The following is a 13,309-nucleotide window of genomic DNA, read 5'->3' as shown; positions in this document are numbered from 1 at the left end:
AAGCAATGGGTGACGTTTTGTATCGAGGAAAGGAAGAGCACAGCACACTGGTGCAGCTGGTTGAGCTGCTGCCGCACAGCGCCAGAGACACTGGTTCGATTCCAGCTTCGGGTGCTGACTGGTTGGAGTTTGCATTCTCCCCCTATGACCCTATGACCGTGTGGACTTTCTCCGGGTGCCCCCCCCCCCCCCCCCCCCCCCCCCCCCCCACCCCTCATCCCAAAGTCATGCCTGTTTGTGGGTTGGAGATACACGGAACCACAGATAATAGTTAACACACAAAAGTACACAAAGTGCTGGAGTAACTACAGCAGGTCAGGCAGCACCTCTGGGGAACACGGGCAGGCGACGATTCGGGTCGGACCCTTCTCCAGGTGGGTTTTTGGGTCAGTTGGTCTGTAAATTTCCCCCGGTGAATGGGCAGTGGATGAGAAAGTGGGATAACACAGACTCGGTGGGCCGAAGGGTCAACTTCCAAGCTTCTCCTCTCACCTAAACTAAAAAGAGAAACACAACCCCTGTGTCTTCATGAGAGTTCGCCATGAGAACGCATTCTGACAAAAGTAGAGGAAAGGGAGAAGCGAAGCTGTGGCAGATGAAGAATATTGGAGAAGAGGTGAGATTCAGTGGCGCTGAGAGAGGGCAGTGCAGGGTACGGTCTGCCGGCTGGTAAATAAGGCACGGGGAAGGGAGGACCAGTGGGTCAGCATCTGTCAAAGATCAAGCCTTTACAGTACCGATTCTACACCATCCTGCGAATACTTCAATGACTGGTTCAGTTCACTGGCACTGAAGCCAAACAGTATTGCACGCTAGGAATAAGGAGAGTGAGCAAGAACGAGGGGGGAATGAACTGAGTGCTCGCACTAACCTGGAGTAGTTGATGATTTATCCTCTGGTGCTGGAGTTGTGACATTTCCAATTAATGTTGAAGCAGAGCTGGTAAACGGAGACATATCCTGTCCTTCAGTTCCCCGTGCATGACTGGTGCCTTCTTTGCTGAGGTCGGGTGTGATGTACACGGGGGTCTCGGTGGTCCCAGGGACATGCTGGATGCTTGTGGCCACAAGGCTGGCTGAGGGCGAAGATGATTCAGCAATGTCGCCAACTTTTCCCAGTGTTGCTGCAGCCTCTGTGGGTTGCGTTCCTGGAGTTGCTGCAGCTTGCACTGCTGTCTTGTTTGCAGGTTGGGTTGCTTCAGACTCAGTGGGTTGCATTGTTGTAATTTCAGTAGTTGGAGCTGCAGTGGCGTCGATGGGTTGCGTTGTCGCAATGTCTGCAGGTTGAGTTGTTCCGATGGCCTGCATTGTTGCAATTTCTGTGGGTTGAGATAACGTAGCCTCATCAGGTTGCATTGATGCATCTGCTGTGGGTTGATCTGTTATAACCTCAATAGGTTGCATTGTAGCAGGTAGTGGGGATTGAGTTGTCTCCATCTCAGTAGGTTGCATTATTGCTGGTGATTGAGTTATCTCAGTCGCAATAGCATGCATTGTTGCAGTTGGTAGGTGCTCAATTGTCTCAGTCGTAGCAGGTTGCATTGTTGCAGTTGATGGGGATCTCGTTGTCTCCATCTCAGTAGGTTGCATTGTTGCTGGGGATTGAGTTATCTCTGTCGCAATAGTCTGCATTGTTGCAGTTGGTAGGTGCTCAATTGTCTCAGTCGTAGCAGGTTGCATTGTTGCAGTTGATGGGGATTGAGTTGTCTCCATCTCAGTAGGTTGCATTGTTGCTGGTGATTGAGTTATCTCAGTCGCAATAGCCTGCATTGTTGCACTTGATGGGGATTGAGTTGTCTCCATCTCAGTAGGTTGCATTATTGCTGGTGATTGAGTTATCTCAGTCGCAATAGGCTGCATTGTTGCAGTTGATGGGGATCGCGTTGTCTCAGTCGCAGTAGGTTGCATTGTTGCCGTTTCTGTGGCTCGAGTTGTCACAGACCTAATAGGGTGCTTTGTCGCAGTTCCTGGAGATTGAAGTATCATAGGTGCAATAGGGTGCTCTGTTGCGATTTCTAGGGTTTGAGTTGTCCCAGCCCCAACAGACTGCAATGCAGCAGTTTCTGGGGGCTGAGTTGTTACAATCTCTGGTGGGGCAAGAGGTATAGTTTTGGCCGGTCCGAGTAAATCAGGCCACAGCCACCACTGAGAAACTCCAGGAGTCAGCAAGGCACACAGCAGGATGAAACTCAAGGTGTTCGAGAACCTCAAAGCCATTTTATAATTGGAAGACAATGATAAAGAGATAGAAAATACTGTTTCAAGCTAACAAAAAAAAATTCCAATTCACATCCATACAGTGATATCCATTACTTACAGAAGGAAAAAAATCACCAGAGACCTTATGAGACTTCTGATCTGTCAGTATTCATTCAGCCCGAGTCTTTAGGCTGTAGATAGATTAACCTTTGGTACCTGAAAACTAAATATTTCGACCCACCCAGTTCTGTGCCCATAAACAGATTAGCTGTTATTTACATGCACCAATGACAGAAATCTCAGTCGACAGAAATTTCAGTTTCAATTGGTTGTGGCAAACAGGAAAATCCATGACTGCAATTTAGAGTTGAACATACACAGCTCGCAATCATCACCCAATGGTTCATAGAGTTTGTTTATTGACCACCTACATGTACGGGCATTCTGCAGAAATACAAACAACACAGTAATGAACTGTTACACTCCGATTGTTGGTAACTCATGAAGTTGCTCATCGTGACCTAAACCAAATGTTCGTGCTAGTGGTTCTGGAAATATTACAAGAGCAATATTTACAATGTAGATTGCGGAATGTCTGCAGAAGGATCGCGACCCAAAGCGCTGCCTATCCATGAATAGGAAGGAACTGCAAATGCTGGTTTACACCAGAGATGAGCACAAAGTGCTGGAGTAATTCAGTGGGGCGGGCAGCATCTCTGGAGTAAAGGAATGGGTGACGTTTCAGGTCGAGACCCTTCTTCGGACTGAAGATGGGTCTCGACCCGAAACGTCACCCATTTCCTCTGTCCACACATGCTGCCTGTCCCGCCGAGTTACTCCAGCACTTTGTGTCTTATCTTCGCAGTCTATCCATCTTCTCCAGGGATGCTGCCAGACGCGTCGAGTTACTCCAGCACTTTGTGTCTTATCATTGATAAACCAGCATCTGCAGTTCCTTCTTACTACAATGTAAATTGTAGGTCCATTAATCAAAGGACAACTGTGTCACGTCTGTTCAAGACAATTCTGTTTAGTGTGGAGAAATGTCCATTCAACTGATCTATACATCTCCCAATGCATGGATTTGCTTCTCTCCCACCACCTGACAGCTAATAAAATTCAAATCCAAAAACTGATCAGGATTTCTGAATTCACTATGTGCTCCCTATAATTTTTCAATCATCATCAATCATGAACTGTTTAAGACATGAACCCTCCACCATAGAGAGGATCCGGACCTGCACGACTCGAAGAATGGAAAGAACAGAACAAAGGCAGAGATCAGCTAAAGGATATGCCGACTTTCTTATATTTCTATCTGTATTAGTATCGGTATTAAACATAGAAACATAGAAAATAGGTGCAGGAGTAGGCCATTCGGCCCTTCGAGCCTGTACCGCCATTCAATATGATCATGGCTGATCGTCCAACTCAGTATCCTGTACCTGCCTTCTCTCCATACCCCCTGATCCCTTTAGCCACAAGGACCACATCTAACTCCCTCTTAAATATAGCCAATGAACTGGCCTCAACTATCTTCTGTGGCAGAGAATTCCAGAGATTCACCACTCTCTGTGTGAAAAATGTGTTTCTCATCTCGGTCCTAAAAGATTTCCCCCTTATCCTTAAACTGTGACCCCTTGTTCTGGACTTCCCCAACATCGGGAACAATCTTCCTGCATCTAGCCTGCCCAACCCCTTAAGAATTTTGTAAGTTTCTATAAGATCCCCTCTCATTGGAATTGTCATTGCTATTGAGATATGATTTTAATTTTACTTGTGGATACAGCGTGGAAGCAGACCCCCCCGGCCCACCGAGCTCATGCCGGCCATCAATCACCCATCAGCCAGTTCTATGTTATCCCACTTTCGCACCCTATACGCTGAGGGCAATTCACAGAAGCCAATGAGCCAACAAACCTGCACGCCTTTGGAATGTGGGAGGAAACCAGAGCACCCTGAGAAAACCCACATGGCCACAGGGAGAACGTACAAACTCTGCGCAGACAGCAGCTGAGGTCAGGTTCGATCCTGGGTCCAAAGGAATGAGTTCCTTCTCCCCCAACAGATGCTGCTGCACCCGCTGAATTCCTCCAGAAGGTTGTTTAAGAAGGAACTGCAGATGCTGGAAAATCGAAGGTAGACAAAAATGCTGGAGAAAGTCAGCGGGTGAGGCAGCATCTACGGAGCAAAGGAAATAGGCAATGTTTCGGGTCGAGACGTTGCCTATTTCCTTCGCTCCGTAGACGCTGACTTTCTCCAGCATTTTTGTCTACCTCCAGAAGATAGTTTGTTGCTCCACACCTTCCAGCATCTGCAGTCCCTCGTCCCTCCTTGAACAGAGGCAGAACTGCTTCATGTGTTCATTATTTTCTATTTTTTGTTTCCGATCTCCTCTTTACGGTGATTTTTTTGTTTTCTTTGTGCAGCTCAATTTTCTGCTCCTGATGATTGCACTGGGAATAGAGTGCACGTCACCAACTGGGTCTGGCATTGAGGCATATCGTAAATTCAGCTCATTTAAAAATACCCACATACCCGGTGGATAAGTGGAACATTCAGCGATGTTGTGTGCTGAGACAATTATCGAGGTCATCAGTTACCCTGGAGAACTTTGACCACAACTTACATTAATTTATATTCTCTCTCTATCCATCTCCTCTATCGGTTCCAACAAACACTTGGACAAACGCGGTCCGCAGACGATCGCCGACATTCCTTTGTTCTTCCAACCCTCCTTTATGTCGAAACAAAGAACGTAGAAACATAGAAAATAGGTGCAGGAGTAGGCCATTCGGCCCTTCGAGCTTGCACCGCCATTCAATATGATCATGGCTGATCATCCAACTCGGTATCCCATACCTGTCTTCTCTCCATACCCCCTGATCCCTTTAGCCACAAGGGCCACATCAAAATTCCCTCTTAAATATAGCCAATGAACTGGCCTCAACTACCTTCTGTGGCAGAGAATCCTACAGATTCACCACTCTCTGTGTGAAAAATGATTCTCTTTGTACACTCTCTGTGTAAAAATAAACTACAGATGTTGGTTAATACACAAAAGAATACAATGCTGAAGTAGCTCAGCAGGTCAAGCAGCATCTCTGGGGAACATGGATAGGTGACATTTCAGATCGAGACTGCTGAGAGGGTTGGTTAGGGTGAATTGATATATGTTTCTTCCTCCTTGATGCAACTTAAAACTCACTTGTTTTCTTAATTTTCCCGTTCTGACAAAGACTGATTGGCCTTTAAGTTTAGGTTTATTATCGTCATGTGTACTGAGGTGCAGTGAAAAACTTTGTTATGCATGCTATCCAAACAGATCAAATATACAAATGAAGAAGGGTGCCGATTCTCCGGAGATGTTGCCTGACCCGCTGGGTTGCTCCAGCACTTTGTGTCCTCTCTTCACATCAAATATACTATTAATGAATATAGTCAAGTCAAACTCACGTAAATTACAGAGAGCAAAGAGCAAGATACGGAGTGCATAATATAGTTCCCAGTGGTGTAGCTCACCAGTTCCATGGACACAGTCCAATGTCTGCACATGTTAACTCACATATCTCTCTCAACAGATGCTGCCTGACCAGCTGAGCAATTTCAGTGTGTTGTCTCTTTTTGTTTTTATTTCAGATTCCCGGCATCTGCAGATCTTTGATGTAAAACTGCATTAATAAGGGATGATGTGTGTAGGAGGGAACTACAGATGCTGGTTTACACTGCAGATGGACACAAAATGATGGAGTCACTCAGAGGGTCAGGCAGCCTCTCTGGAGAAAAGGAATAGGTGACGGGTCTGAAGAAAGGTCGACATATTCACTGGAATTTTTAAAGGATGAGAAGGCATCTTATAGAAACATATAAAATTCTTAAGGGATTGGACAGGCTAGATGCAGGAATTTTTTTCCCGATGTTGGGAGAGTCCAGAACCAGGGGGTCAACAGTTTAAGAATAAGTGGTAGGCCATTTAGGACTGAAATGAGGAAAAAAAAATTTCACCCAGAGTTGTGAATCTATGGAATACTATGCCACAGAGGGCAGTGGCAGCCAATTCACTGGATGTATTCAAGAGAGAGTTAGATACAACACTTAGGGCTAAGGGATTCAAAGGATACGGGGGACGGGGGAAAAACAGCAATGGGATATTGATTCTGGATGATCAGCCATGATCATATTGAATGGCGATGCTGGCTCAAAGGGCCGAATGGCCTACTCCTGCACCTATTTTGTATCATTCTATGTCCCGTATGGTCACCTATTCCTTTTCTCCAGAGATGCTGCCTGACCCGCTGATTTACTCCAGCATTTTGTGTCTATCTTTAATAAGGAATCAGTTATTTGGCAAAAATGTCCCAGGATGTCAAACCTTGCATTCAGATAGCAATCAAAGGTTGAGTTGGGGACTAGTTCTGAAGGAGAGTCTAGAGGAACAGAGAAAGGTGGAGAGGTGGGGAGGATTTAGGCAGGAAATTCTTGAATCTGACCATTGCAAAGCAGGAATGATAAAACTCATGAAAGAACGCGAGGCCAGAAGCTAATGGGCTATAAGACGTATAGAAGTAGGGAGAGGCGGGTCCATAGGAAGATTTGAAAACAAAGATAAGAATGGTAAAAATGAAGGCCCTGTTTAATTTGGAGGCAACCTACAGTGCTGATGGGTGAAGAAGATGGTATGTTAGGAATGGAGAGAGGCAGAGTTTTGGATGACTTCAGTTTTAGAGATTAAAAAATGGTCAAGATGGAAGAGTATTAGATTTAGACACAAGGAACTTCAGATGCTGGCTTCCAAAAAAAGACACAAAGTGCTGGATTAACAGAGTCACTGAGAGCATCTCTGGAGAACATGATATGATATTCTTTTAATGACCACACAGCCAGGCTGGTGGAATTTGTTATGCCAATGCAGCACATAAAAAAAAAAAAATACAAACATGACAATACTAAAGAACTTTAACATGAAAACATCCCCCCACAATGGTTCCCATTATGAGGGAAGGCACAAAGTCCAGTCCCCGACCCCAGTTCCCCCATAGTCGGGCCAATTGAGGCCTCCACAGTTGCCTCTACAGAGGCCCGATTTTCCAGGCCGTTCTTGCCGGGTTATGTTGTTCCGACGTCGGGAGAGTCCTCTCCTCACCTGGATAGGTGACATTTGTTGTTGGGACCCTTCTTCAGACAGTCTGAAGAAGGATCCCAACTCAAAATGTTGCCTATCCATGTTGACCTGTTGAGTTACTCCATCAGTTAGTATATTAGATTTCTACATCGTGGAAAACCATGGAGCCAAGTTCTGGCAACATGTGAGTGAAAGGCAGAGCAGAGTCGGATGATATTACGGAGTTGTGTCGGAAGGAACTGCAGATTCTTGGTTTCTTGGTCCTCCAAAATATTCCAAATGGAATTTAAACTGGAGGTGGATTTAAACCGGAGATTGACACGAAAAGCTGGAGTAACTCAGCGGGACAGGGAGCATCTCTGGAGAGAAGGAATGGGTGATGTTTCGGGTCGAGATGCTTCTTCAGACTGAAAGTCACGGGAAAGGGAATCGAGAGATATAGCCGGTGATGTAGAGAGATAAAGAACAATGAATGAAAGATATGCAAAAATGTAACAATGATAAAGGAAGCAGACCATTGTTAGCTGTTTGTTGGGTGAAAATGAGAAGCTGGTGCGACTTGGGTGGGGGAGGGATGGAGAGAGAGGGAATGCAGGTCTTACTTGAATTTGGAGAAATCAATATTCATACCACTGGGCTGTAAGCTGCCCAAGCAAAATATGAGATGCTGCTCTTCCAATTTGCGTTTAGCCTCACTCTGATAATGGGGGAGGCCTAGGACGGAAAGGTCAATGTGGGAATGGGAAGGGGAATTAAAGTGTGTGGCAACTGGGAAATCAGGCAGCTCCAGGTATGGAGGTGTGACTAAGTAGTGATTGTGGTGACATGAAACTTCAATTCATGTCACCATGACAGTTTGTTCAGTATCAGAGCATCACCTTGGAGAGGTAAGAAACTAGTGACCCAAGAACAGAGATAATTACAGGCACTGAAGAAGATATATTTATTCCTCACCATATTTGGTTGGTTTAAATACTAATTTAGGTTTTATTACCAGGTGTCCTTCCATGCATCATTTAACTCTGTTGAAGGGACACAACAAATGGTTTGATACTACAAGGGCTACTTTGAAGAAGGGTCTCGACCCGAAACGTCACCCATTCCTTCTCTCCAGAGATGCTGCCTGTCCCGATGAGTTACTCCGGCATTTTGTGTCTATCTTCGGTTTAAACCAGCATCTGCAGTTCCTTCCTGCACTAACTTATGTGCTGGATTAGCCTCGCCTTGGAAAGTCTTGTCTTTTCCTTTTGTAAAACATCTCACGATATCTGCGGTGCAGAACCACGTAAGTGAGAGCTTTCAACATGAGGTGATTGCATTTATCACTAAGCATTGGCTAGACACCGAATTGCTTACAGTCTTTTGGGCACCACAGCCTTGTAATGTTTTGGAACAGTCTGTTCCATTTTGTTTTCACCATTTCTCTCCTGATATTTATTTGCAGTGCCATGCAAGTGTTACTGAGGCAAACAAACTTGTCAAGCAGAATGATTAATTAGCAATAGATTAAAATAAATGAAGACGGCCTGGAGAGGAGGAATGTGTGACGTTTTGGGTCGAGATCCTTCTTCAGACTCAATAGTTAAGTTAGTGTACGCGGTGATCGGTGGTCGGCGCGGACTCGGCGGGCCTGTTTCCACTCTGTATCTCTAATGTCTAAACTCCAAATCACCAGGCAGAGGGGAGCAGATGACAGAAGATGAACATGCATAAGATTGTTAAGGGCTTGGACACGCTAGAGGCGGGAAACATGTTCCCGATGTTGGGGGAGTCCAGAACCAGGGGCCACACACAGTTTAAGAAATAAGGAGTAAGCCATTTAGAACGGAGACGAGGAAACACTTTTTCTCACAGAGAGAGGTGAGGCTGTGGAATTCTCTGCCTCAGAGGGTGGTGGAGGCAGGTTCTCTGGATGCTTTCAAGAGAGAGCTAGATAGGGCTCTTAAAAATAGCGGAGTCAGAGGGTATGGGGAGAAAGCAGGAACGGGATACTGATTGGGGATGATCAGCCCTGATCACATTGAATGGTGGTGCTGGCTCGAAGGGCCAAATGGCCTACTCCTGCATCTATTGTCTATTGGTCGGCAGCAGTGGAAAAGTCCACTGTAACATTCAAGCTTTCCAAATGACAAGTTACAGTAACCAACAGGACACCTGCAAAACATGCTTTGAATATGTTGGTCAGAACAACACTACACACTGGAGCAACAACCAATTGTGAATTACATTGTCTAGCGGGACAGATAGAGGCCAAGCACATCAACAAAACAGTGAACCCAGATTCCAGAGACAGTGAATAAGATGGCTTTCTACAAATAATTCACCAAATAGGCTTCAATTGTAAGAGGTGTCCCAAAATAAGAGAACTTAACTAGATGCAAAACGCTGAAGTAATTCAGCGTGTCAGTCAGCATCTCTGGAGAAAAAGCATAGGTGACGTTTCAGGTCGAGACTCTTCATCAGACTGACGGATCATCACTGCATTAAACTGTTTTGAAGATTTATACTTGTAAGTAGACACAAGCAATCTACATTAAAGGCAGAAACACAGAATTAGTTTCAAAGCATTTTGCTTTCATGCGAAGCACACTGTGAAGGGCTCTTGACCTGAAATATTGACTCTTCTTCTCTTCCCACTCATTGTTTGACCCACCTTTTGCCCACTTCCAGTATTTCCACTTGTTGTTAACTTTGTACGGCTTGGTCTGAAAATTGCTTTCACAAAAGATGAGTAGAGTTCTTGTCCAAATAATGTTTCCTCTCCATTGTACCAAAGATTTAAGTCTATCAAGAAGAGCTAGACACCAATAGTTTAGTTTACAGATACAGCGTGGAAACAGGCCCTTCGGCCCACAGAGTCCGTGCCTACCTACCAGCGATCCTCCACACAATAAAGGGCCTGTCCCACTTTCCCCGCGTTATTCACGAATTCTCCCAAGTTTTCAAACTTGCAGAATGTTCGTAACTAGCCCATAGGAGGCCGTAGGAGTCCGTGGATATATCGTAGCGGCTCGTTATGCCAGCCGCAGGTACTCGGGGCTATTTTTAAACTCGTGGACATTTTTCATCAGGCCGAAAAAACGTCCCGACTTACCTGGTGCCCCGAGTACCTACGGCTGGCATAACGAGCCACTGCGATATATTCACTGTTACGAACATTCTGCGAGTTTGAAAACGCGGGAGAATTCGTGAATAACTCAGGAGAATTCGTAAATAACTCGGGAAAGTGGGACAGGCCCTTAACACTATCCCACACACACACACACACACACTAGGGACAATATACCCAGCCAATTAACCTAAACCGGTACGTCTTTGGAGTGTGGGAGCAAAGGTGTGGAAGATCTCGGAGAAAACCCACGCGGGTCACGGAGAGAAAGTACAAACTCCGTACAGACAAGCACCGTAGTCAGGATCGGACCCAGGTCTCTGCTACTGTAAGATAGCAGCTCTACCGCTGTGCCACCGTGCCGCCCTGAATTCCTTGAGTGGATTAGAAAATCTGAAAACAAGACTCAGGAGCTGGTATCTGAATATAGGCCTCTGAATATTTACACGGAACACATAAGAATCACGTGTAGATCCGACCAGACCCTTTTTTTTTTTACATTAGGTCTGGGAGTAATAATAGTTTAGCCTCATCATCGCTGAAATTTCCACACGCACATTTCTTTCTCAATTAACAAAAATAAGCTCGAGGGCCGATCCAAACGTCCCATGCGGGAAAGTGGGACCCTGGGTAATAAGCTGCTGCTGTTTTTACAGATGTCCGCAGGTCGGTTTTGTCCACAAGTCAGAAAATGGAAAAATAACATTGTTCAATATGGGAACCGCGCCTCCGTAATATTGTAATGAATGAAATCAATAGCTTATAAAACCGAATAAAAAAGAACAATTACTAAAAGTGGAGAGTCATACAGCTCAGAAACAGGCCCTTCAGCCCAACTCATTCATGCCAAGCAAGAGGCCTCATCCATATTAGTCCCATTGGCCTGGTTTGACCCATATCCCTTCCAAGGACCAGAGGTCATAGCTCCAGAATAAAAAAGGACCTACCCTTAGAAAGGAGTTGAGGAGAAGTTTCTTTAGTCAGAGGGTGGTGAATCTGTGGAATTCATTGTCGCACACAATTGTGGAGGTAACGTCAATGGATATTTTAATGTGGAAATTGAGATTCTTAATTAAGGGTAAGGGTATCAGGGGTTATGGAAGAAGGCAGGAGAACAGGGTTGAGAGGGAAAGATAGATCAGCCGTAATTGAATGGTAGCGTAGACTTGATGGGCCGAATGGTCTAGTTCTGCTCCTAGAATTTATGACCAATCCATGTACCTGTCCAAATGTCTTTGAAATGTTGCTATTCTACCTGCCTCAACCGTTTCCCTCTGGAGATAGGAAACGGGTTCTGCTGCTTGTAGGAACGAACTAACATACGCAAGCTGGATTTTTGCATTTAGTAATACATTATATGAACCCAATTACACGTAGGAATGTCCATTAGTCGGGCATTTTTTAATGTGGAGATGGCCTTCACCAATCTTTGGTTCACATTCATGGTCCCGAGACCAGTTCTAGTCAAATGTCAGCATGGTGCTTCATAGAATGACACAGACAGCTGGAGTAACTCAGCAGGTCAGCATCTCTAGAGAAAAGCAATAGGTGTTGTTTCAGGTCGAGACCCTGCTCCAGACTTCCTACACGAGGTATAAATGTCATTTATGATAAGCTTTCAACTTCAGTCGTATCGTATCAGGCAGTTCCCCCACAGGCTGATAGCAGAGGTTATTGGCTGTGTTGTCTCATTCCATTTTCTGGATGGATGTTTGTATTGGGTAATTCATTTGCAGAAAAGCAAAGAAATTGAAGCAAACTGCATCAAAGCATGTTGAGTAACCGCACACAGCTTCAGCAGTTGCATAACAGCTTCCAATTCCTTCTAAGAGCAAGGTATTCGTGGATTGGAAATACCATCAGCGTTCAATGATGCTGGAGATGAGGTCCATCAAACTTAAGCACGGACAGTGGGGGAGGGGGGAAGAACACTGGTTTATCAGCCTGTTCAGGCAGCCCAGTGGTGCCCTGCACAACTTCAATCCCATCAAAATGCTGGTCACATTCAACCAGTTCCCATGGCTAGGTATGCTCGGCATTACAGTGCCACAGCAAACCCCCTACTCTGAGCTCCGTCACGCAAACAATTCCTTGGACAGAGAAACGACTTCAGGGTGTCCTCAAAACCATGACAAAAATGCAACATGCTCACCAATGGTGGGAATACCTACTCCAAGGCTGCTCAGATAGGTAGAGAAGCATTCATGCAGGAAGCAAGCACAATGAATGTCTCTGTGGCAAATTCTCATGGAAAGGGCAAGTGGGTGATGGCACACCATTAGCACTGACACTTGTCAAACACCACACACTCCTCCATCCTGTGGCAGATTCGGTGGATCCTGCAAGGGATTCAAGAGTCAGAAACATAGATTAGATGCCAGTCATTCCTCAGATCCGGAGGCTGCCCAAGAAAGAATGCCAAAAGCGCCAATGGATAGGACACAAAATGCTGGAGTAACTCAGCTGGTCAGGCAGCATCTCTGGAGAACATGGATGGGTCACGTTTCGGATCTGGCCCCTTCCTGACTGGAAACTTCATCTATCCATGTTCTCCCGAGATGCCGCCTGACCCACTGAGTTGCTCCAGCATTTTGTGTCCATTTCGTGCAGACCAGCTCCTGCAGTTCCTTGTTTCTACTGAAGGATGGATAGGATTTCGTTGTCTTTGGATTTCGCTGACCAGCCAATCTGGGATTTGGATTTCACTGCCAGCCAAAATATCAACTGTCCACTTGCCTCCATGGATGCTGACTGGCCCGATAAGTTCCTCCAGCAGTTAGCTTTTTAGAACACATTAATTCATTGAAGTGTTTGAAATGTTAATGAGATCCAAAATGATTATAAGGCACAGGAGCAGTATTAGGCCATTTGGCCCATCGA

The 13,309-nt window shown here is 45.4% G+C and overlaps 1 protein-coding gene across 1 annotated transcript in view; it reads right to left on the bottom strand.

Annotated features, from left to right (window-relative positions):
• LOC129710187 (uncharacterized) overlaps positions 1 to 2,869 on the bottom strand; it is a 76,695-nt gene extending 73,826 nt beyond the window's left edge. Inside the window, exon 1 of the mRNA XM_055656985.1 lies at positions 872 to 2,869. Within this exon, the coding sequence (XP_055512960.1) occupies positions 872 to 2,216 (1,345 nt within the window). The 5' untranslated portion in view covers positions 2,217 to 2,869. The remainder of the gene's footprint in view (positions 1 to 871) is intronic.
• Positions 2,870 to 13,309: the final 10,440 nt, after the last annotated feature.

This window comes from Leucoraja erinacea, chromosome 27 (genome assembly GCF_028641065.1).
Source record: "Leucoraja erinacea ecotype New England chromosome 27, Leri_hhj_1, whole genome shotgun sequence".
In the NCBI taxonomy this organism is placed as follows: Eukaryota; Metazoa; Chordata; class Chondrichthyes; order Rajiformes; family Rajidae; genus Leucoraja; species Leucoraja erinaceus.
This window is presented reverse-complemented; position numbering and strand designations above follow the sequence as displayed.